Here is a 25,715-nt window from a genome sequence, read left to right on the forward strand (position 1 = left end):
AGGGAGCCACAGGGGGTAGAGAGCCAGAGGGAACCCTGGCGCATAAAGCGGGGAGGGAAAAGGGGATATAGGGGTGGCTCATCCGGTGTGGGCAAGATGGCGGGGGGGGGGGGGGGGCGCCTTGAGCCTTCGGGAAAAGCAAAGCCCAGTCGACCTGGGAAACAAGGACTTGGGCTGTTTCCATAAAGGGTTTCAACTAGGGGGGAGGATCCAAGGCAAGGTTTTGCCACGTCAGGATGTATGACATTTGGTTGGGGTGGCCTTCTGGTCTGGGAAGGAGGACCTGGCTCCAGATGGCAGAGACGGTCGATTTCCGCCATGTCCCGCTGCGGGGCTACCCGCACCCAAATGTGGGCCACTCTGAATTGCAGAGAATCTATAGTTTTCCCTTCTTAACAATTTCCCCTAAACTATGAGCTCGAGCTTTGAAATCCGATAATGATTGAGAACCAAGTCCAGAGGAGTTGACTGCACCTGGCCCATGACTGGGATGGAGGAAAGGATCAAAAGCAAAAAAAGAAGAGGAAGAGAACAAGACAGATAATTGTTAGGCAGAGTGCCAAACGGGATTTTTTCTGTGGCTCAATAACAAGGAGAACAAGACAGACAAAGAGACAAAAAGACAAACGAAGAATTCTCTTTTGGGGGTTGGAGCTTGCTCAAGGCTCCAGCCCACCGTCCCTAGTGTCTAAAAAGACCCAGTGACCCTTTTACTTGTCCTGTGCCTGCAGTGCACAGTGCCCTTTTACTTAATCTGTTCAAGGCTTTGGTCTGTTAGTGTAAAGCAGTTGGGAAGCCCTTGCCTCTTGCAGATGAGCTGTGCTGCTATTGCCTCTGTCAACATGGAATCTAGGAATCCCAAACTTGTTACCCAGTGAGATCTAATGAACCCCAATTTTCAGGACTAGCTTGTAGATTGGAGACCCCAAAGCTTGTACTTGTTCCCTGTTCCCCTGGTAATCTACCCTGAAGGGAATCCCAGGCTAGTTGTTTTACACTTAATGGGGGGACCCTCAGGAAAATGACAATCCCAGGTGGGTGAGATAATCATATACTAAGGACCCTCTTTGTTTTAGGTAGTCTCCCCTATTGTATTGGAACCTTTCCCAAGAAGACCCACACTTGAGCAGGAACCATCCTTTAGTATCCATAGTAAGCAGCTCCTTCTCTTACACTAGCCTCTAGCTATGAGTCCTTTCCCAAGCTTGATTGTATTCTGTCAGTATTGTTGGAACACTTTGTAGCTATAGTGCTGTCAATCATCTTTCCCTGCCCCTGGATCCCCCAAATGGTAGAGGACCCCCAAATTCTTTTGTTCCTTGGAGTTTTCATCTAGCTATGTGGCACTCCCTAGGGATAACATCCCCAGACTCCAGGGTTGGCACCCTGAAAAGGTTGTGGTGCCAAGCTGTGAGTAAAGGGCCAAATTTGACTTCTCCCTCTCCTGATTAAAGACTTGGGTTTTTTTCTGACTATTTAATAGTTCTGTACTATTTCCAAGTTAATACTTCCCAATCACTGCTAATTCCCTGAAAGTCCTGTGTAGAGGGCTGTGTTCATCAAACCCCATTTTCCCTTAAACCAGCTCAGGCTGAGTAGCTTACAGCCCTGAACTCTGGATTGGTGAGAAGGGGTTAAGTATTAGGGGAGGTCAAGGAGTTTAGCTTTTAGCATTCTTTTTTCTTTTCTCTCCTCTCCCCCCACCCTCCAAGAGCCAGGTTTGGGGAATTAAGTTCTGATTTACTGACCCTCAAACCAGATATAATCCAAATTTCCATAGTCTCTGGCCCTTTAAAGGGGGAGTATCTTGCTCCTGGGAGTCGGGTTTTGTTAGGGCTCTTTCTGAGCCCACATAACTCTAGCATTGTCATGGGGAAAGTCCAACCTTGCCCGAGACTCCTCAAATGGTGGCGAACGATCAGTCAAAAAACAAACAAATGGAACACAGCTTAATCATAACAGCCATGGGATTGCTTTGCATCTGACAGCTGCTCCACTTTCCCAATGTCCGATCTTTATTTTTATACCCATTCTCTTGGCACGCATATACACAAAATCAGAGAGATAATTGGAAAAGTGATGCATCAACTTCTAACAAATCACTTGATTAACATTCTATATTCTTGCATTGTGATAACAGACAGAATAAAGGTTGCACACAAGATAAATGATTTCATCACAGGTGGCTTGAACATATTATTGCTTTGACATGGGCACTGTTCCCCAGAAACCCAGGCCAACTATTATCAGGGAAACTCCTTTGCTTTGTATCCTTGTGACTCTTAACCTAGAAACACCCAATGACCCCACCTGGGCTGCTCCTGAGATGTTTCCCCTCTTTTGTCCTCTAGATTTAAGATGGACAAAGAGATGAATCTTTATTCCTCCAGGCAGACCCCAGTCAGATGACCACCTCACCCCACCAAATGCCTGAGGGACTAACACTCACTCTGGTCTCCTCCACACCAGGGCATAGCATTTAAAAAAGTATAAAAGCCCCAGAACTGATGTCGTCTGGGGGACAGCCTCTCCATCCATGCTGTCCCCATGGAGGAACAGCCTTTCCTTTCATGCGGTCCTCCCAAGGAACTGCTCCCCATCCTGCTGTTCCACCTTGCTATCCTCCTGGCCACTCTCAACATTACTTTCTAAATTAATAAATCTCTTTTTTGTTTTTTAGCTAAGTTTTGGAGTCTTGCATGCTTGCAAAAGATATCCTTCCTGAACCCCAAAGGAATCCTTCCATACCCATAACAGCTTGGATACAAGAATCATGTTCTTTCCCTCCCCTCCCCCACCCCTTTCCATAGCCAAGAAAGCAGGACACACTTCATACAACCACATAGACACCCAGGAGTTCAAATTCTAGAAACTTGTTCATTATCAGCCTGTGGGTGTCCCTCTTAATGGGAGTCTCTCCAAACAAGGGGTGGCTGCAGATTTTATAGGAGCAGAGGAAGAGGGAATCTCCCTTTGGCACATTCCAAAGGAGGGAATGGGTAGATTCAGACACAATCATACATGCATACGTCACTATATGGGTCAGCAAAAGCAAGCAGGCCACAATTCCCAGCAGACTGTTCATGCTTTTAGATTTCCAATGTTTCTCATCCTGCCACAAATTTAACTGTGTCCTGAAGTATGTCTAGGCCTTTTCCTGTTCCTGGGGATCCCACAGACTCTCTGGGAACACAGATTTTGCCTACTGCGGGAATCCTCCAGGATCCTGCTCCTCTGAGAATAAAAGGCTACCAATAATTTAATTTTGTGTATTTATTACTTAATTTTGTGACTTTCTATAATTTTATGATTTTTATTTGAATTGTTTAATTTTAGTATTTTATTTTTACCTTATGTTATTAAATTGTCTCCATGTTTACTGTAGGTCAGCAGGTGGTGGTACACTAGTTACGGGATGCTAAGGAAGGAAGCAGATTGTCCCAGGAACAGGGGCAATACTGGGGAGAATAGCCTATACTGAGGATGCCAGAGTAGCAGGCAAGCAGTGGTCTCATGGCGGCCCCTTGTGTCTTGGGGCCTCAGAAAAAAAGGGGAAAAGAGGAGAGATGTGTTATTTTCCTGGATGCTCCATTTATCTTGCTTTCTGTTTCTGCCACTAGGGCCGAATAAGCATGCTCACAGGAAAGGCCACCAAGTAACAAAACCATAAGAGAAAAGAGCATAACCTCTTGCCTTGGTTTATCAAATTTTTTCTCCTTCCACTAACTTACACATCAAGTCTCAGGAGCCAAGTGTGGCTTTCAATTTCATTTGGGCCTCCCAGAGGGGCACTCCAGGGGGCAGTGCAAAGGACATCCACCTTGAACACTGTCTCCTGATTTCTTGACTCTGTTCCTTTTTTCCTGCTGCCATTCTATCCTCATGACCCAATACATTACATGATGTCCTTCACATATTCTGAATCTGAATCTTAAAAATTTAAACAGAGGTTATAGCCACATAAAGAGTGAATTGAAGGTGTTATGTATATAAAAAGATGCTGAGGAGGGGAATTTCTCTCCTCTTCATAAAGAGATTAGTATCTCCCTTCTGACAGTCACCAGACTTTCACAACATTTCTATAGGAAGTTGCCAATCGAAGATTACTAATACTAATACATGTTTGAGAATAAGCCATGCTTTTATTCCATACAATAAAGCTTCTTTCCCATCTGAATTGTCTGATGTCTGGAAAGAGATTCCATGTCTTTCCATGTTTACATTTGTAAAGTTTCTCTCCAGTGTGGATTGTCTGACATTTAGCAATATTGCTCCTTAGTGTGAAAGTCTTTACAGTTTTACATTCATAAGTCTTCTCTTCAGCATTGATGCTCTGATGCTTAGCAGGAGGTCCCCTACATGTAAAAGGTTTTTCACGGTATTTACATTAATAAAGTTTCTCTATCTTTAACAAGATAGCCCCTCTGTAAAAGCCTTTTCACACTTTACATTTATAAGGTTTATAAGGTTTCTCTCAAGTGTGGACACTGATGTGTAGTCAGATAGCTCTTCCGGGTGAAAGTCTTTCCACAGTGTTGACATTCATAAGGTTTTTCTCCAGTGTGGATTCTCTGATGTACAATAAGATGGCCCCTCTGTGTGAAAGCATTTCCACATTGTTTACATTCATAAGGTTTCTCTCCTGTGTGGATCCTGTGATGTGTAGCAAGATGGCTCCTACACGTAAAAGCCTTTCCACATTGTTTACATTCATAAATTTTCCTTTCAATGTGGATTCTCTGATGTTTAGTAAGATATCCCTTCTTTGTAAAAGCCCTTCCACATTGTTTACATTCATAAGATTTCTCTCGAGTGTGGATATTGTGATGTGCAATAAGTTGGCCCTTCAATCTGAAAGCCTTTCCACAATGTAAACATTCATAAGGTTTCTCTCCTGTGTGGATTCTCTGATGAGCAGCAAGAAGGCTCCTACATGTAAAAGCCTTTCCACATTTTTCACATTCGTAAGGCTTCTCTCCAGTGTGGATTCTCTGATGTGTAGCAAGACTGCTCCTCTCTGTAAAAGCCTTTCCGCATTGTTTACATTCATAAGGTTTCCTTCCAGTGTGGATTCTCTGATGTTTAGTAAGATATCCCTTCTTTGTAAAAGCCCTTCCACATTGTTTACATTCATAAGGTTTCTCTCCAGTGTGGATACTCTGATGTGAAATAAGATTGCTCCTATTTCTGAAATATTTTCCACAGTGTTGACATTCATAAGGTTTCTCTCCTGTGTGGATTCTCTGATGTGAAGTAAGATTGCTCCTATTTCTGAAATATTTTCCACAATATTTACATTCATAAGGTTTCTCTCCTGTGTGGATTCTCTGATGAAAAATAAGGCTGCTCCTGTGTATAAAAGCCTTTCCACAGTGTTTACATTCATAACGCTTCCCTCCATTGTGGATGCTCTGATGCTTAGCAAGAGATCCCTTCTCTTTAAAAGACTCTCCACAGTTTTTGCATTCATAAGATATCTCTCCAGTATGGATGCTCTGATGCTTAGCAAAAGATTCCTTCCTTTTAAAAGCCTTTCCACAGTTTTTGCATTCATAAGGTTTCTCTCCAGTGTGGATTCTCTGATGTGCAATAAGATTGCTCTTCCGGCTGAAAGACTTTCCACAGTGTAAACATTTATAAGCTTTCTCTCCAGTGTGGATGCTCTGATGTGCAATAAGATGGCCCCTTTGTCTGAAAGGCTTTCCACAATGTTCACATTCATATGGTTTCTCTCCAGTGTGGATTCTCTGATGTGCAACAAGACTGCTCCTGTGTGTAAAAGCCTTTCCACAGTGTTTACATTCATAAGGTTTACTTCCAGTATGAATTCTCTGATGTTTAACAAGAGATCCCCTTTCTATAAAAGCCTTTCCACAGTGTTTGCATTCATAAGGTTTTTCTCCAGTGTGGATTCTGTAATGTGTAATAAGATTGCTCCTTTCTGTGAAAGACTTTCCACAGTGTTGACATTCATGAGGTTTCACTCCAGTGTGGATGTTCTGATGTGAAATAAGATTGCTCCTTTGTCTGAAAGACTTTCCACAGTGTTGACATTCATGAAGTTTCACTCCAGTGTGGATTCTCTCATGTTGAAAAAGAGAGCACCTCTCTGTGAAAGGCTTTCCACAATGTTTATATTCATAAGGTTTCTCTCCAGTGTGGATTCTCTGATATGCAACAAGCTTAGTTTTCTGACTGAAACATCTCCCACCTTTATTGTTCACAGAAATCATCTTGACAGGATTAATGTTTAGATGTCTAATGAAGTCTAAACTGCAGCCAAAAGCCATTCCTCCTGCCTTACCTTGACACACGAGCATTTCAGGCTTCTCAGGTGACTGAATAATTCCTACATCTTCAGGAAACCATTTTCTATATTTGCTATCCTGATAACAGTCATTTCCTGAACTCAATTTCATGTACTGAGTTAGAACTGAATATTGACTGAATTTCTCTGCAGTTTCATCAATTTCACAGTCACTCTGTGGATTTTTATTTACTTTGACAGTAGAATCACAGATTTCTCTCAAAATGAAGTCATGAGGAACCTCCTTCATGCATCTTTGGGGGCCAGATCCTTCCACAAAAAGGCTCAGATTTGTACACATCACATTCATTTCAAAATCTACCAATTAAAAAAACAAATAACGATATAAACAAAGATGGAAGGAGGACACACACATAGAAACACAGAAATATAAGTGCTTCCCTGTGATGGCATAAAGTAAACTGATTTTTATTTTATTTGCCGAGGCAAAAAAGAGTTTTCAAAGTGAAACAAGTAGCACCAGTCCATGGATACACCATTTGGTCATATGTGCAAAATGGATAATTTTAGAAAGACCTTCACATATGATAACAATAAGAGCTCAAAATGGATACATGACACAGGTAGGTCCAATATTCTCAACATCCTTCAAAATTCATATAATGAGGAAAGAATGGAGGAATGTCTTGACCAACTTTCTTGCAGCTAGCCTATAACTCAAACCCTGTGCCTGAGCATGCTTGATATGAAGTGTTGGACAACCTTTCTCCATTGCCTTTTCTTTTCTAAAAAGTCATTTGTACATTATTCTTATAATTTTGTGAATCTCTGGTAAGCTTCCAGATATTCTGTTCTCATCATTTTGGATACACTATCACATGGTCATACTTGGTATATTTTGTATACTAAAAAGAAAAACTTCACTTTTTAACTCACATGTAATCATTTTCAAAGTGGAATAGAAGTTTGCTTTTCTCTACAGATGAAAATATTATATGCCTTCAAGTGCAAACATACTAAATATTCATCTTATTTTACAATCTAACATAAATTATGTCTCATGCCCTATACTGAGTTTAACATCCATTTCTCATGAAATGAACACCATGCTTCAGCATTGGTGTGTAGGCCCCAAAGTGTAGCACCCCCTTCACCACAATAGATAAAAGACTTTTTGGATAATAGCCCTTATACACCTGCTTTCAAATCACTCACCTGGAGAGGAGCTCTTTGGCCCCTTTTGCTCTGGCAGCCATGGTGTTTTTCCTTGCTGAAAACAGGAAATTAAATGTTCTCTAGTTACTGGAAGCCCTGGGCATAAGAAGGAAGGAACGGATCAGGAGAGAAAAATAACAATATGGTCCTCTTAAATGAAAGGTAAAGGCCTACAGAATGGTTTCTGTTACATTCACTATTAGGACATCTGCAGGAGGGCAAAGATCTTGGAAACCATCTGTAATGAGAAAATTCCATCTTTAATTTACCTCCTTTACCTCTGGTAAAAGAAGGAAAGGCACAGTTCACAACCTCCATTACCTAGAGATTAAAGGCAGCTGGTAATGAAGGGGTAAGTGATCAGAACTTGAGAGTTAGAACAGCAAATTTAATCCAGCCTCAAAGATATGGTACATGAATGCCCCTGGCCTAGTAATTTTACCTCAGTTTGCCTCAACTATAAATTCAACACAAGAAGACTATCAAACTCACGGGAATATTGTGAAATAAATGATAATTATGAACTCATCTACGCAGTAGAGGAGAAAGAGTAGGTATTTTAAAAAACTTTTCCCCTTCCTGCCCATTCTTATTATCTGCTCTGAGATTTGAGGAAAGAATTAATGAGGAATAATAAACCCATGAGAGTATGCAGAATGACAGGTTCTGAGCTAGATTTATATTTTTTAAAAAATAACAAAGATAAAGGCTCAAAATCCTGTATATCTGGCTTAGAATAAAGACATTCTCTTAATGACAGATTCAGAGTTAACAAAGAAAATGGTGCTTACCCACAGAAAGTAGATTCTGCACATTCTCCAGCATGACCTCCAGGTACAGCTCTTTCTGAGAATGGTCCAGTAGGCACCATTCTTCCTGGGTGAAGTCCACAGCCACATCCTTGAATGTTATTAACCCCTAAACCAGTAAAAGGCATAAGATTCAAAGCTCAGAATTCATCTGATACAACTCTCATCCATTCACTGAAGGAAACTGAAGCAGATAAGGGAATTTACCTAACCTTCTAACCTTGAAGACTGACAGAGTCAGTACTGCAGACGAGTCATTCAGAGCCCAATGGAATATTGACAAAAGCATTTTGTGTCTGAACTGAGAATCATGTTGTGAAGAGTAAAACCTGGAGAAGTGTGTTGTTACTCTGAAATACTTTTCCCTCTTGGAATGAGAGAGATGGGAAGTGCCCTCTGAATGAAGTATGAGATTCTGTGGAGGAGAAAAAGAGAAAGTGATCTGAAATTCCTCCTCATCAAGGAGTCAAGAGTTGATCTGGTAAGAATAAATTCTTGAAGAGTTTCTGAGAAGATAGAATGTATTGTGTATTCTAGGAGGAAAATATTACTAGTGATCAATGAGGAGAATTACAATGTGTTTTTGTTGTTTTGAAGTAACATCTTGTGGGCGGAGTCAAGATGGCGGCTTAGAAACTGCAAAAGTTCAGACCTCTGAAAACCCTTCCTTACAGATGACAAACTGAATGCTCCTAGGGGACTGAAATTCAAACTTAACCACAGGACAGAGCTGGGGAACCCTCCTTCTGGACTTAATTCAAAAGGTACATCCCCGAAAATCTGGAATCCGAGAATACTCAGGTCTAAGGGGAAGGCAGAAGGAGGGTCTCCGGGCCCCTCGCCCTCCTAGAGCGCCAGGACTCCAGTGGCAGCGGGAACCTCTGGGCAGGCAAATGTGCTGATCTAGATGGTGTATCTTGTGAGAAGGGCTGTGCCAGGCTCAGAGAGACCAACACAGGTGGCAGGGAAGCAGGCTGAGAGGGATCAAAGAGCCAGAAGACCCAGTGGCTGTGCCGTTCTATTTGACTCCAGTCTCACTCTAGGTTTTTGCCTCAGGGCACATCCAGACCAACCCAGTTGAACCTAATCCCATCCGGAGTCCTCAGAACTCAGGGAGGCCAGGACCCATGTCCACTAGAGTGCAGGGCCTCCTGCAAGGACAGGAACCTCTGGCCGGGCAAAGGCACTGAACTAGAGGGTGTACTTTGCGGTCAGGTTCAGAGCGTAGTATGCAGGCAGTGGGAAAGAGCTGGAGAGCAAGGGAGAGAGCCTGGGAGTCTGAGACCTTCCATTGGGCTCCAGTATTCCAGGAGTTTTTGGACTCAGAGCACATACAGCTCAACCTAGCTGAAATTAATCCTTTCAAAAGCCTCCAGAGGACAAGGAAACCAACATTCCTCCTCCAGAGAATGTATTGAGAGATCTGACAAAGCTCCAAGAGGGGAAACTGACAGAAAGCCCCAAAACAAAAAAAAAAATGAGAGGAGCAAGAGCTCAGACAAATACAGGGAGCAAACAAGGGGTAAATACAAGGAAACAAGAGAAAAAGAAGAAAGAAATTACAATAGACAGCTTCTGTACAGGTAATGAGCAAAGAGTGAAAGAAACAGAAGGGGAGAGAGCAGCAAAGGAAAAATCATAAATCCCAGCAAATTGGATACAGGCTTTGGAAGAACTCAAAATGTAATTCAAAACATAATTAAGAGAGGCCGAAGACAACTTTAACAGCAAGATAAGTCATCTGGAAACAGAAAATAGTGTCTTGAAAGCCAAAATCAACCAGCTGGTAAATGAGGCAAAGGAGATGAAAGACGAGGTAAAAAGGACAAAAGATGACCTCCAAAGAAAATCAGACAAAAAGGAAAAGGATGAGGGACTTCCGGGTAATCATGGCTGCAATCTAGACGCCACACGCTTCATCTCCCCGGCACCGAACGAAATAGACTACATCAAAGGAGCATAAAATCACCTTTGGAGGAACAGAAGGACTCCCCATTACCCCACAGAGGCAAAGGTATGTGGGGCTTGAACATTTCCACACTAAATCAAGAAGGAAAAGCTTGCACAGAAAAGTGAACTGAGCCGCCCTTCCCCCACCCCACCTCCCCCACTAAACCAGAGTGAGCTACCTGAGCGTTCACCGGGACAGCGAGTGAGTGGGGAGCGTCTCTGTCTGGGGGGGCACTCCAGGGTCCTTGGGATCTGGGGACTGCCAGGAAAAAACGTCTCAGGGCACTTTCACTGGAGAATCCAGCGGAACTGTACTTGGGGCGGGCTGCGCTGAACAACGGGCGCTGATTATCTGGGCGGAGCTGAATACCTAGGCTTGGAGGCTGGGAAGAACTAGTCTGAAGCAACCTAAATTCACAGAAAAACCGCTCTTATAACCCAGAGCCCAGACCAAAAAGGAAAGGGGAATAAAACCACCAAAGGGATGGCTCACATGGCCCAAAATCAAGCCTCCAGGAAGAAAGGGAAAAAAGTGACTATTGAAAACTTTTATGGTGGAAGTACCCAAGGAAAAGAGGAGAATGAGGAGGAAATCCAAAAAAATTCAGAACACGCCTCCCAAAATGGAAACTATCAACAAGCTCTGGAAGATCTCAAACTGGAACTTATCCAAAAGATGGAAACCTTCTGGAAAGAAAAATGGGAGAAAGAGATCAGAAGTCTGACAGATAAGACTGCTCAATTGGAAAAAGAACTCGAAGCATCCAATAGAAGGGCAGACAAGGCTGAAAAGCAAAACCAGTCCCTAATGACCAGAATTAAGCACCTCGAAGAAAGTGAGATGATAAAACAGCAAGAATCAATAAAGCAAACCCAAATAATTAATGAATTGGAAGAAAACATAAAATATCTCACTGAGAAGGTCACGGACCTGGAGAACAGAGGAAGACGAGAAAATCTCCGTATCATCGGTCTCCCAGAAAAACCAGAGGTAAACAACAAATTGGATATTATTCTACAGGAGATTATAAAAGAAAATTGCCCTCACGTTCTGGAGCAAGGGGGCAAAATAGAAATAGAAAGGATTCATAGAACACCTTCTATACTAAATCCCCAAAAGACAACGCCTAGGAATGTAATTGCCAAATTCAAGAGCTTCCAAGTAAAGGAGAAAATCCTACAAGAAGCCAAGAAGAAGAGCTTCAGATATAAGGGGGCTCCCATAAGGATCACACACGACTTAGCGGCTAATACACTAAGAGACCGCAAAGCATGGAACACGATATTTAGAAAGGCAAGAGAGCTGGGTCTCCAACCAAGAATCAACTACCCAGCAAAACTGACTATATACTTCCAGGGGAAAGTATGGGCATTCAACAAAATAGAAGATTTCCAAGCATTTGCTAAGAAAAGACCAGAGCTCTGTGGAAAGTTCGATATCCAAGCACAGAAAGCAAGAGAAACATGAAAAGGTAAATATGAAAGAAAGGGAAAAGGAGATAAATCTTATCTTTCTCCTTAAGTCAAACTCTCTTCTATAAGGACTACATTTACATCAAATTATATATATTAATATGTGGGGAAAATGTTTTGTGTAACTCTCATAAATTGTATCATCATAAGAGTAGTTAGAAGAAACATGCATAGGGAAAGATTGGGGAATCAAGAAGATTTGGGGAAAGTTGGGGCAAAAAAAGGAAAAGGGAGGGGGGAACCGTGATAATACTAAGATTAACTTCAAGAAATAGGGGGGGAATCAATAGAATAAACTTTCCCATATAAAGATACACATGGGAAGGGGAGGGGAAGAACTCTCATATGAGAAGGAGAGGAAGAGAGCGTGAAGTGGAATTACTTAAACCTTACTCTCAGTGAAATCAAATCAGAGACGGAAGAACATCTAGATCCAGTGGGATCCTGAATTCTATCTTATCCATTAGGGCAAGAAAGAAAGGAAAATTAAGGAGGGGGAGGGGGGAGGGAGTACAAAAAGGGAGGGAAGGAGAGGGGGGAGGGGAAGGGAGCATAAAAAGGGAGGGGCTAGAAAGGGAAGCATCTCAAGGGAGGGGACTAGGGGGACTGACCTAAAGTAAATCACTGGTTCAAAAGGAGAAAGCTAAAGAAGAAAGGTCAGAACTAGGGGAAGATATCAAAATGCCAGCGAATCCACAAATAACAATCATAACTTTGAACGTGAATGGGATGAACTCACCCATAAAACGCAGACAAATAGCAGATTGGATTAGAACCCAAAACCCTACCATATGTTGTCTTCAAGAAACACATATGAGACGGGTTGACACTCACAAGGTTAGAATTAAAGGTTGGAGTAAGACCTTTTGGGCCTCAACCGATAGAAAGAAGGCAGGAGTTGCAATCATGATATCTGACAAAGCCAAAGTACAAACAGACCTGATCAAAAGGGACAGGGAAGGTAAATATATTCTGCTAAAAGGAAGTATAGACAATGAGGAAATATCACTAATCAACATGTATGCACCAAATGGTATAGCATCCAAATTTTTAATAGAGAAACTAGGAGAATTGAAGGAGGAAATAGACAGTAAAACCATATTAGTGGGAGACTTGAACCAACCACTATCAAATTTAGATAAATCAAATCAAAAAATAAATAAGAAAGAGGTAAAAGAGGTGAATGAAATCTTAGAAAAATTAGAATTAATAGACATATGGAGAAAAATAAATAGGGACAAAAAAGAATACACCTTCTTTTCAGCACCACATGGCACATTCACAAAAATAGATCATACACTAGGTCATAGAAACATGGCACTTAAATGCAGAAAAGCAGAAATATTAACTGCAGCCTTTTCAGATCACAAGGCAATTAAAATATTGATCGGCAAGGGTACATGGAGACCCAAATCAAAAATTAATTGGAAATTAAATAACATGATACTCCAAAATCGGATAGTTAGAGAAGAAATCATAGAAACAATTAACAATTTCGTTGAAGAAAATGACAACGGCGAAACATCCTTTCAAACCCTATGGGATGCAGCCAAGGCAGTACTTAGAGGAAAATTCATATCCCTGAGTGCATATATTAACAAATTAGGGAGGACAGAGACCAAGGAATTGGAAATGCAAATCAAAAAACTTGAGAATGAACAAATTAAAAACCCCCAGAAGAAAACCATACTAGAGATCCTAAAAATTAAGGGAGAAATTAATAAAATAGAAAGTGACAGAACTATTGAGCTAATAAACAAGACTAGAAGCTGGTACTTTGAAAAAACAGACAAAATAGACAAAGTACTGGTTAATTTAATTAAAAAAAGGAAAGAAGAAAGGCAAATTAGTAGCATCAAGGATGAAAAGGGGGATCTCACCTCCAATGAAGAGGAAATTAAGGCAATCATTAAAAACTACTTTGCCCAACTATATGGCAATAAATATACCAACCTAGGTGATATGGATGAATATTTACAAAAATATAAATTGCCTAGACTAACAGAAGAAGAAATAGTTTTCTTAAATAATCCCATATCAGAAGAAGAAATCCAACAGGCCATCACAGAACTTCCTAAGAAAAAATCCCCAGGGCCTGATGGATTCACCAGCGAATTCTATCAAACATTCAGAGAACAGTTAACCCCAATACTATACAAACTATTTGACATAATAAGCAAAGAGGGAGTCCTACCAAACTCCTTTTATGACACAAGCATGGTACTAATTCCAAAGCCAGGCAGGGCAAAAACAGAGAAAGAAAACTATAGGCCAATCTCCCTAATGAATATAGATGCAAAAATCTTAAATAGGATACTAGCAAAAAGACTCCAGCAAGTGATTAGAAGGGTCATCCACCATGATCAAGTAGGATTTATACCAGGGATGCAGGGCTGGTTCAACATTAGGAAAACTATCCACATAATTGACCACATCAACAAGCAAACCAACAAGAACCACATGATTATCTCAATAGATGCAGAAAAAGCCTTTGATAAAATACAACACCCATTCCTACTAAAAACACTAGAAAGCATAGGAATAGAAGGGTCATTCCTAAAGATAATAAACAGTATATATCTAAAACCATCAGCTAATATCATCTGCAATGGGGATAAACTAAATCCATTCCCATTAAGATCAGGAGTGAAACAAGGATGCCCATTATCACCTCTATTATTTGACATTGTATTAGAAACACTAGCAGTAGCAATTAGAGAAGAAAAAGAAATTGAAGGCATCAAAATAGGCAAGGAGGAGACCAAATTATCACTCTTTGCAGATGACATGATGGTCTACTTAAAGAATCCTAGAGACTCAACCAAAAAGCTAATTGAAATAATCAACAACTTTAGCAAAGTTGCAGGATACAAAATAAACCCACATAAGTCATCAGCATTTCTATATAATTCCAACACAGCTCAGCAGCAAGAACTAGAAAGAGAAATCCCATTCAAAATTACCCAAGACAAAATAAAATACTTAGGAATCTATCTCCCGAGACAAACACAGGATCTATATGAACACAAGTACAAAACACTTTCCACACAACTAAAACTAGACTTGAACAATTGGAAGAACATTAACTGCTCATGGGTAGGACGAGCCAATATAATAAAAATGACCATCCTACCCAAACTCATCTATCTATTTAGTGCCATACCCATGGAACTTCCAAAAATTATTTGGAAGAACAAAAGATCAAGGATATCCAGGGAATTAATGAAAAAAAAAAATACAAAGGAAGGGGGTCTTGCAGTCCCAGATCTCAGACTATATTATAAAGCAGCGGTCATCAAAACAATTTGGTACTGGCTAAGAGACAGAAAGGAGGATCAGTGGAATAGACTGGGAGCAAGCAACCTCAGCAAGACAGTATATGACAAACCCAAAGATCCCAGCTTTTGGGACAAAAATCCACTATTTCATAAAAACTGTTGGGAAAATTGGAGGACAGTATGGGAAAGATTAGGCTTAGATCAACACCTCACACCCTACACCAAGATAAATTCAAAATGGATGAATGACTTGAACATAAAGAAGGAAACTATAAGAAAATTAGGCGAACACAGAATAGTATACATGTCAGACCTTTGGGAAGGGAAATACGTCAAAACCAAGCAAGAATTAGAAAGAATTACAAAATGCAAAATAAATAATCTGGATTACATCAAATTAAAAAGTTTTTGTACATACAAAACCAATGTAACCAAAATCAGAAGGGTAGCAACAAATTGGGAAACAATCTTCATAAAAACCTCTGACAAAGGTTTAATTACTCAAATTTATAAAGAATTAAATCAATTGTGCAAAAAATCAAGCCATTCTCCAATTGACAAATGGGCAAGGGACATGAACAGGCAATTCTCAGCTAAAGAAATCAAAACTATTAATAAGCACATGAAAAAGTGCTCTACATCTCTTATAATCAGAGAGATGCAAATCAAAACAACTCTGAGGTATCATCTCACACCTAGCAGATTGGCTAACATGACAGCTATGCAAAGTAATGAATGCTGGAGGGGATGTGGCAAAGTGGGGACATTAATTCATTGCTGGTGGTGTTGTGAATTGATCCAACCATTCTGGAGGACAATTTGGAACTATGTCCAAAGGGCGATAAAAGACTGTCTGCCCTTTGATCCAGCCATAGCACTGCTGGGCTTGTACCCCAAAGAGATAATGGACAAAAAGACTTGTACAAAAATATTCATAGCTGCGCTCTTTGTGGTGGCCAAAAATTGGAAAATGAGGGGATGCCCTTCAATTGGGGAATGGCTGAACAAATTGTGGTATATGTTGGTGATGGAATACTATTGTGCTAAAAGGAATAATAAAGTGGAGGAATTCCATGGAGACTGGAACAACCTCCAGGAAGTGATGCAGAGCGAAAGGAGCAGAACCAGGAAAACATTATACACAGAGACTGATACATTGTGGTACAATCGAAGGTGATGGACTTCTCCATTAGTTTCAAAGCAATTTCCCTGAACAATCTGCAGGGATCTAAAAAAAAAATACTTCCCACAAGCAGAGGATAAACTGTGGGAGTAAAAACACCGCTGAAAAGCAACTGCTTGACTACAGGGTTGGAGGAGATAAGACTGAGGAGAGACTCTAAATGAACACTATAATGCAAACTCCAACAACAGGGAAATGGGTTCGAGTCAAGAACACATGTGATAACCAGTGGAATCATGCGTCGGCTATGGGAGAGGGAAAGGCGGGGGGGGGGGGGGGTGGGGAGGGGGAGGGGAGGAAAAGAAAACGATCTTTGTTTCCAGTGAATAATGTATGAAAACGACCAAATAAAATAATATTTAAAAAAAAAAAGTGGCTAGGTGGCACAAAAATTAAAACTCAAGATCTAAGAAGATTCTGAATTCAAAGGTAGCCTCAAACTAACTCTGGGTCACAGGGCAAATTTCTTAACCATTGCTTGCCTCATTTTCCTCAACTATAAAAAAAAGGATAATAATTATACTGATGTTCCAGAGTTTTGGTGAGTATAAAATGAGTTAATGTTTGCATAGTGTTTTGAAAACTTAAACACTAAATAAATGTTAGCTATTGATTTTTTAAAATATAAATGTACTTATATTTTAAGCTGTTGATCAATAATATGTGAATTTACATAAACATTTATTAGTCAAATTTTGAATAGAATAATGATGTATGTTCATACATATGTACATATATGAATCAATGAACACTTCTGGGTTTTATCCAAAGCTAGTATTCATAAAATTATGATTAAGATGAAAAATAAAGAAAACATTAAGAATAAAAAAAAAGGAAAAGGATGACCAAAAAGACAGGGATTAAATCCAGTCTTTAAGAACCAAAATACAACAACTAGAATTAAGTGACCTCACAAGGCAGCAGGACACTATAAAACAAAACCAAAAGAATGAAAAAATTGAGAAAAATATGAAGCATCTCATTCACAAAACAGAGGATTTAGAAAATCGTTCCAGGAGAGATAATTTAAGAATCATTGGTCTACCAGAAGACCACGACTAAAGAAAAAGCCTGGACATCATACTACAGAAAATTATTCAAGAAAACTGCCCTGATATCCTAGAACAAGAGGGATAAGTGGAGATTGAAAGAATCCACAGATCACCTCCTGTACTTAATACCTAACTAACAACACCCAGGAATGTTATAGCCAAATTCAAGAACTATCAGACCAAAGAAAAGATATTACAAGCTGCCAAGAAGAAGTCATTCAGATACCACAGAACCCCAGTGAGGACAATGCAGGATCTGGCGGCATCAACACTGAAGGACCAAAAGGCATGGAATATGATATTCCGGAAAGCAAGGAACTAGGTCTACAACCAAGAATCAACTACCCAGCAAAACTGACTATATTCTTACAGGGGAAACTATGGTCATTCAACAAAATAGAAGAATTCGAAGACTTTGTGAAGAAAAGACCAGACCTCAACAGAAAATTTGATGTCCAAGCACAGAACTCAAGAGAATCATCAAAAGGAAATTTAAAAAAGAGGGGAAAAAACAAAAACAAAACAAAATAACAGACACAAAAATATTTTTAAGACACTCAATAAGTTAAAATGATATGTATCCCTATAAGAAAAGAGGTCATTGGTAACTCTTTAAACTGTTATTACCTGGGCAGCTAAAAGAAGTACACTTAGAGGGAACAGTGAAAAACTGTATAGGATGAAAGGACAAGATATATAGATATATGCATGCAGAAATACATACACATGTGTATGTATATATATGTATGTATATACATACATATATAACTTGAACTAAAAAATAGGTTAATATTAAAAGAAATGGGAAAAGAAACAAATGGGGGTAAATTTATATATCACAAAGCAGCACATGGTGGGAGGGGGGAGAACATCAATACACTGAAAGGGTAAAGAGGTCTGAGATAGGAAAAACTCAACTCTTACCTGCTTTGAAATTGACCCAAAGAGGGAAAAACAATCCAATCCATTGGGGCAGAGAATAGATTTGCGTCCTATAGGGGAGTAGAAGAGTAACAAATGGACTGGTGGGCAGGGAAGCAGTAGAAGGGAGGGAGGAGGTGAGGGGGTAATTTTAGAAAGACTACAGGGGAAAATAAGGGGGGGGGGATAAGAAGGGAAAGGGAAGTAAAATAAGGGTGGGAACTAGGGGGACTGATTAAAAACAAACATTGGTGTAGAAGGAAATAGTGAAAGAAGAAAAGGCAGGACAAGGAGTAGAAATCAAAATGCTGAGAAATACATGGCTAGTAATGATAATTCTGAATGTGAATGGAATGACCTCGCCCATAAAATGCAAGCGAATACCAGAGTGGATTAGAATCCAAAACCCTAACATATGCTGTCTACAAGAAACACATGAGGAAGGTAGATACGAATAGGGTGAAAGTAAGAGGGTGGGGCCAAATCTATTGGGCATCAACTGATAAAAAGAAGGCAGGAGTGGCAATCCTGATATCTGACAAAGCCAAAGCAAAAATGAATCTAGTTAAAATAGATAGGGAAGGTAATTACATCTTGATAAAAGGCAGTATAGATAATGAGGAGATATCTGTACTCAATAAGTATGCACCCAATGGCATAGCATCCAAATTTCTAAAGGAGAAACTCCATTATAGAGGAGTTTAGAAATGGAAATAGAGGAGCTCAAGGATGAGATAGATAGAAAAACTATACTAGTGGGAGACCTGAACCTTCCTCCATCCGAACTAGATAAATCAAACCAAAAAATAAATGAGAAAGAGGTAAGAGAAGTGAATGAAATCTTAGAAAAATTAGAGTTAGTAGACATGTGGAGAAAAATAGGGACAAAAAGGAATATACCTTCTTTCCAGCAGCACATGGTACATTCACAAAAATTGACCATGTAATAGGGCATAAAAACATTGTAAACAAGTGCAAAAGAGCAGAAATAATAAATGCAACCTCCTTAGATCACAATGCAATTAAAATAATAATTAGTAAGGGAACACGGAGAATAAATAAAAAATTAATTGGAAATAAAACAATTTGATTCTCCAAAACCAGTTATTTAAAGAAGAAATCATAGAAATAATTAACTTCATTGGAGAAAATGACAATGATGAGACATCCTTTCAAAACCTATGGGATCCAGCCAAAGAAGTACTGAGGGGGAAATTTCTATCCTTGAGTTCATATATTAACAAGAAGGGCAGAGGTCAATGAATTGGGTATGCAAATTAAAAAATTAGAATGTGAACAAATTAAAAATCCTCAGATGACGACTAAATTAGAGATCCTAAAAATCAAAGGAGAAATTAATAAAATTGAAAGTCAAATAACTATTGACTTAATAAATAAGACTAGAAGCTGGTACATTGAAAAAACAAATAAAATGAGCACAAAGTACCAGTCAGTCTAATTAAAAAAGGAAGAATGAAGTAACATCTCAAATCTTAATTATGTTACACTTAAAAATTTTCAAATTCTAAATATGAAATCAAGATTCTATATTAGCAAATTGTCCATCAGACTTTATAAGATGCTCTCTGTATTGCTGTTATTATACAAATTTCAATAATGTCATGTCATGTAATGGATTAGTTTGGGTAAATATTAAGTATAAAATTATACTTGTCAAATGATTTTTTAAAGGGTTCTACTTCTAAATTTTTGGTACAAATTTTTTTAACTTAAGAATTCACTCGTATAAATGGACCTACCTAATTTAATACTGACCTCAGAGATCAAATATTGATGATCTTCATTGCTTCAAAATATAAGAATTGTTTGATCATATGAGCACTAAAACATTCTCACTGTTATGGGTAAATAATAGCTGGTGGTATTAATAACCAAACTATTATTTAAAAGCTGTTATAACTAAACTAAAGCTGTCAGGGCCAAGGTGGTTTCAGGTGGTAGATTGAAGCCCAGATGCAGTCTAGTACAACTAGAATTTATTATGGAGGAGAGGTAGAAAAGGAAAATAGGAGGTAGAAATAGGAGTAAGGAATAAGGTAGGAAATCTATAAATCCCTAAAATTAAAATTGTCAAAATAACACAACACCCAAACTGGCTCCTCAAGGAGTGTCTTCTTTGTCTACCAAAGTAGACATTCCACTCAACTACAGGCACTGACTAAAACTTAACTTCCCTCTTACTAAGCTATACTAAAAACTGTGAACTGTAAATAGATGATAAACTACTAAAGTAACATGTATCATCATGAGAGAGAAGTTGAAACAGTTTCTCTCTCCCTTTAGAGTCAGAGAAGAAGCAGGCCTCTCACAGGTTTTGCTCCCTTCACTCCAATGGTCAAACTGTCTCTCCATTAACAACTGTTCTTCCTTCCCCATGTGGTTCACAGGGAAAAATCCTCAGGAAACACTTTCTCTCAGCTCAGTATGAATCTCTAATCTCAAAGAACAAAGGAATCTTCCTTCTGTTAGAGAATGACCCAGCCACCAGCTGTCTTCAAGTGAAGTAAGAGAGACTCCCTCCACAACTTCCAGCTGCCTGTCTCCTAGCCAAGGCCCCTTACAGTGACCCCTGCCAGATATCTGTTCTCTTTCTTAAAGGGGACAGCAGAACAGTGGGAAAATCCTTTCTCTGATCTAAACTCTGCTCTTACAGGAGCTCCATAAATTCCTCATCACAACAACACCTTTTAAATCCAACTACTCTGTTTACTCAATTACTGGAAATAGTCTATTAAACTGTTAAAAAACTTTCTTCACTCCTCTCATATCTACATACTTAAGTGACTCTCTAAACTCTTTAGTCCCCCTTTGGAACTTGGATTAAGATCCCTCCCTAAACTGCACCGGAATCATTTCTCTATTGAGCTCTACCATTCCCTTTACCCTCCCCCAAAGGATCACTCTGATGCCTAATCAATAAGCTAATCAAGGGTGCTGAGCCAGAACCTCTGCAGGCTACTCCAGGCCACCAGCGGCCACAGCATCTGCTGCCCATTGAAGGGAGCCCAACATCCTCCACACTGTTTGTGCCCTGGAAGAGGGCTGGCCAGGGTTCAATTCATTCCCCTAAGACTGATCCTCCCCTGTATTTATCTGATATTTGTGGCCCGACCCTGTAAACTGATACCTCCAAAGGGTGAGCCAGGGCAGACCCTGGAGCTTTCCCTGTGTTTAAGCAGTGATGGCACCACTGGAGGCCTGGCAGAGACACAGCTCTGAGTTCTGCTGGATTCCACCCTGGACTGAGAAGGGCTGCACTCACCTGGGAGGGGGACCTCGGGGTCCCGGGGGTCATTCCTCTGGCTGTGGGCTCTCTGCTGGGCCACCCTGGGTTCCTTCAAGGGGTGGCAGCCCTGAGGAGGGGGGAGACTTTCTCTATGTGCGCCTGGGGGGAAGGAGACAGGAGGAGGGCTCAGGGGGGTCCACGGCCCTTCTCTGGCCTCAGGGCAGCCTCTCCCCCACAGGGGGGCAACAGGGAGCCTCCAGTTGGGGACTTGGACTGGCCAGGCAGAAGCTTCCCCTCCCCCTCTGCCGCCATCTCTGGCTTTATTCCATTCAGAACTGCACTGGGTGCGTTGGGGGAGCCTGCTGGGGGGAGGGGTTACTGGGAAAAGGGGGGGGCTGGAGGGGAACCGGGGATCAGGTGCGGGAAAGGGAGAGCGTGCTGGCATTTCCTCAGTGCCCAGGATGAGGTTCTTTTCCTGGCATGTGGGCACAGAAACCACCGACCTCCGCTGGCCACTGACCAGCTTCATTTTGGCAGCTTCTCCCCTTAGCGCGTTCAGAGGAGGAGGACGTACTCCTGGGGGAGGACCCCGGGCCAGCCCCTCCCCCATCCTGTACCTGCACCACCACCCCTCCCCCAGCTGCCTCGTGGCTCTGGGCTGGCGACCCCTTCTCTCTCCTCCGGGGGAGGGACAAAGCCCCGCCCGGGCTCAGGCCTGAGTTCGGCACTTCTGTGATTGCCCCCTTTCTGGGGTCCTTTAAAATGACGGACAGACGTGGAGGCAGCCCCACCCCCACCACAAGCATTTACACGCGGCCGGGTCTCACCTCCAGCCTCTCCTGTCACGTGCGCACGCGCCCCCCCCTCCCCCAAGGAGTTCGGAGCAGAAAGTCTCAGCTGCCAGAGCAGAGCAAGGAGGGTGCCCCGGCCCGTCTCCAGCCGATGGCTCGCTCCGCTCACCCTCTCACCCTCTCACCCTCTCAGCCAGGCAAAGGTCGAAGAAAATCACCGGAGACTTTTTCTAGAGCTGAGACAGCACACGCGAGGTTCCCAACATGCCCCGCGGCTGCCACAGTGGGGAGGAGCCAAGACTAGGAAGAAGTCAGGGAACCGGAATTCTGGGAAATGGAGTCCTCCACAGGGGAGGGCCAAACTTGCATGAGGGCATGACAGGCGCCTTCTGGGAAATGGAGTCCTCCTGCCTGGGCAACTGGGCTGCAGCCTTCTCCCCCCTCCCACTATTTCCCCTTCCTGCCCTGCCAGCTGCTTCTTCCTTAGACTGGAAGCTGCCTCAGGATGGGGCTTGGCACAGAGCAGGTGCCTAATAAGTGTCTACTGACTTGACTGACTGACTGACTGAGCAGTCCATGGATCTCCACTCTTCAGGGCTTGTGGAGGTGGCACTGGGATCCCCCCTTCTGACACAAAAGGAAACTGAGGCAGAGGTCAGAAGCTGACAGCCCAGGCCCCACCTCCAAGATTCCCCTCCTCCAAAGTTCCCTCTGAACACCCTGCTGCTCCTGCTTTGGGGGACCCCAGATGCTCCCCAAAGGAGGGGCCAACCCCATCCCTAGGTGGAGGAATCAGGTGACTTGAAGGCTGTCCTCTTGCTTAGTGTCGGTAAGAGCTGGGCTCAAACATGGCCTCAGACACTGCCCAGATGGGGGAGCCTGGCCAAGGCCCTTCTCCAGCTTTTGCCTCAGTTTCCCCACTGTGACATCGAGAGAATAAGAGCCTGAGCCGGTGGCTGTGGGGAAGCTGGTCCAGAGAGGATCTGGGGGGAAACAGCAGCTTCCTCGGGGTCTCCTGGGCCTCTGGGCCAGCTGAGGCGGGTCTCCTTCAGCCCCTCACCCTGCCCACAAGGCCCAAAGACCCTTCAGAGGCCTGGAGGAGGCCCAGGAACCCCCTCCTGCCCTTTTTGTGGTCACAGAAGGCAGCAGCAGCCCCTGAGACCTGAGCTCAGGCAGGTTCTGAGCCCTGATGGACAGAGGACAGTCTGGGGGTGTCTGTGTGTCTTCTGCAGGCTCAGACTGCTCAGGCCTGGCTGCTTCTTCCCCTCCTTTGGGGCTTTCTGGGCAGAGGCAGGGCGGCTTTGCCCTCTCCTCCTGCAGCCCATTGGACAGGGGAGGAAACTGAGGCAAGCAGACTAAAGTGACTTGTCCAGAGTCCTGCAGGAGGAGAACTCAGCCTAATAAACACCTTCAGGACATTGGAGAGCGGCTTCCCCTGGGATCCTCTAAGCTACTCAGTATTTAAGCAAAGGACCAGGAAGTTGGGAATGATAGAAGGAGGGGAGGAGTTCAGAGAGCCTGACCCCACCATAGTGTCCTATGGAAGCCCTCTTGGAGCCCTCCTATGTCCTACCTCCCATTGTAGGGGAGTTTAGGACAACAGTGCTGCTCCCTGGGCCCCTCAGCCCCCCACCTGCCTCTGTGCCTTGCCAGAGAAGCACGGGTTCCAGACAGACACACAGACAGGTCCCTGTCTCAGGAGACTGACACACACCATCTCCTCCCCCAAGAGATCAATGGAATCCCTACCAAGGATCCTGCCTCTGCTCCTGAGCCCACATGAATGCTCCCTCGTCCCAGCCTGGGGAGAAAACCCCTGCCAGGGGTCCCTACTTACCCGCCTCAGCCCCAGCCTTGCCAGAAAGACACAAGGGAAAGACATTTTGAGCCAAGACAAGAGGACCTGAACTTGTTTGGGGTTCGAGGTTGCGGCTCTTTAACATGTGTTAAAGGCAGATTTTCCTTGTCCCATATTCTACCAAGTATCTCAAATTTGGCTCCTATAATCTAGTCCCTTTTCTGTCTTTCATGCTGTGGCAAACTTTCTGTAGGGTCTGGCTACTGACTGGGTAAATGCATAATTGCTAAAATCATTTTGACTGGGCCCTGATTCAAGGACCTGTTATATTTATTTTTCTTTTACTTAGAATTTTTACACCTAAGACTTTGATAGTCTATATTTCAACCAGAAATTCTTTTATTTGGATTTTTCTTTGTTTATTTCTCTTGCCCATTGATTCATACACCTCATAACTCAGCCATGCATTCCTAAGTGATGCCCGTTTTTCAACACCCTCTTCAGGAGGGAATGTATAATGATTCTAAATTGCGAAGTTTAATTTCTTTTTGAGAGTAATTTTAGGTTATGAAACATGCTACCTCTCTGAAGCCAGAAAGTGAACTGTTTGGAGGAGGCACCATAAAGATGTGTCCACAGACAACAAGCTGCACCAGAAGATCCAGAGGGACCTTTGGGATGTGACCAGTGTGGGGTTGAATGCATTTGTTTTGTATGTATATGCTTATGCCAAAGGGGACTTCCCCCTCATTAACTTTTTGTCAATGCATCTAGGAATCATTGGTTTTGTTCTCTTCTCTTCTTATCCACAAATTATTGTCATTTCAAAGCTGGTATGTTTACAAGACCCACTGGAGAGAGACTAGTCTTCCTCAGGTCTCACAGGGGTGTGTATAAATGGAGATTTTGAACCTTTGACTTCATTCCCCAGAAGTTTACCAATTTGTACTATGAACTGAAATTTATAATGGTTGAGCTCTATGCTAAAGATTGTTCAATGATGTAATCCTTTTAAATCAGACTTCTTTTTACCAATTAGCAATTGAAGTGATACCAGGGGGCTGGTTGTTTGACTTAGGATAGTAAAGGCATGTTAGAGAAAGTGGGAAGGTATGTTGAGTTTGAATTTGGAAGAAAGGGACTTTAGTTTAAAGTCCATAAGGCTTTAGTATGTCGGTTTGTAAAGGAAGAATGGAAGGTGTGTTCTGCTTTTAAGCAGAGGGTTTTGAAGGAACAGAAAGGGAGAGAGAAGGTGAAAGAGAACAGATGAATGTTCTGCTCTCATAATTGGATCTTTTAGCTTAGGGATAATATATAAAGCAATGGATGTGGGAAAATCACCCATGATTCTTTAATTTCTCTGGACAGTTACCCTGAAGTGATTCCTGCATGACCTTGTCTTAATCTTTCAGATGGCCCAGGTCCAGGAGATGATACAGCCCTGATTTATAGGGAACTCCTTAATTCAGCACTCATGTGACTACACCTGATGTGTAAATACATGAAAATAATTGAGTGATCAGCCTTGTAGGGATATCAAAGGCTTGTTTGGGGGTATGGAGATTTGTTTGCGGACTGCTGATAATCAAAATTTCTCTCAGCTGAAATGGGGGAAACTTGTCTTTTAAGGAAAAAGAAGGCTTCTGGGACCCAGTGGCAAATGCTCTAAGGAGAGGAAAAAGTCCTAGGATGGTTATAGAGAAAGCAGCCCAAGGCTCACTTTGGACTGA

At 41.9% G+C, this 25,715-nt stretch overlaps 1 protein-coding gene across 11 annotated transcripts in view; it reads right to left on the reverse strand.

Annotated features, from left to right (window-relative positions):
- Nucleotides 1-1,949: 1,949 nt before the first annotated feature.
- LOC107648884 (zinc finger protein 260-like) overlaps nucleotides 1,950-25,715 on the reverse strand; it is a 66,605-nt gene continuing 42,839 nt past the window's right edge. For 5 of the 11 annotated variants that reach the window (XM_056820350.1, XM_056820349.1, XM_056820353.1 and 2 more), the window contains 2 exons: nucleotides 7,484-7,579; nucleotides 1,950-6,625 (listed from right to left, as the gene is read on the reverse strand). In XM_056820350.1, coding sequence (XP_056676328.1) covers nucleotides 4,461-6,625; nucleotides 7,484-7,579 — 2,261 coding nt within the window. In that variant the 3' untranslated portion in view covers nucleotides 1,950-4,460. Of the gene's footprint in view, nucleotides 6,626-7,483; nucleotides 7,580-8,274; nucleotides 8,402-18,152; nucleotides 19,196-21,432; nucleotides 22,192-22,223; nucleotides 22,484-25,715 lie in introns of those variants that run through there. The other 6 variants (XM_056820347.1, XM_007490258.3, XM_056820346.1 and 3 more) reach the window with 6 other exon arrangements.

This window comes from Monodelphis domestica, chromosome 3 (assembly GCF_027887165.1).
Source record: "Monodelphis domestica isolate mMonDom1 chromosome 3, mMonDom1.pri, whole genome shotgun sequence".
Classification (NCBI taxonomy): Eukaryota; Metazoa; Chordata; class Mammalia; order Didelphimorphia; family Didelphidae; genus Monodelphis; species Monodelphis domestica.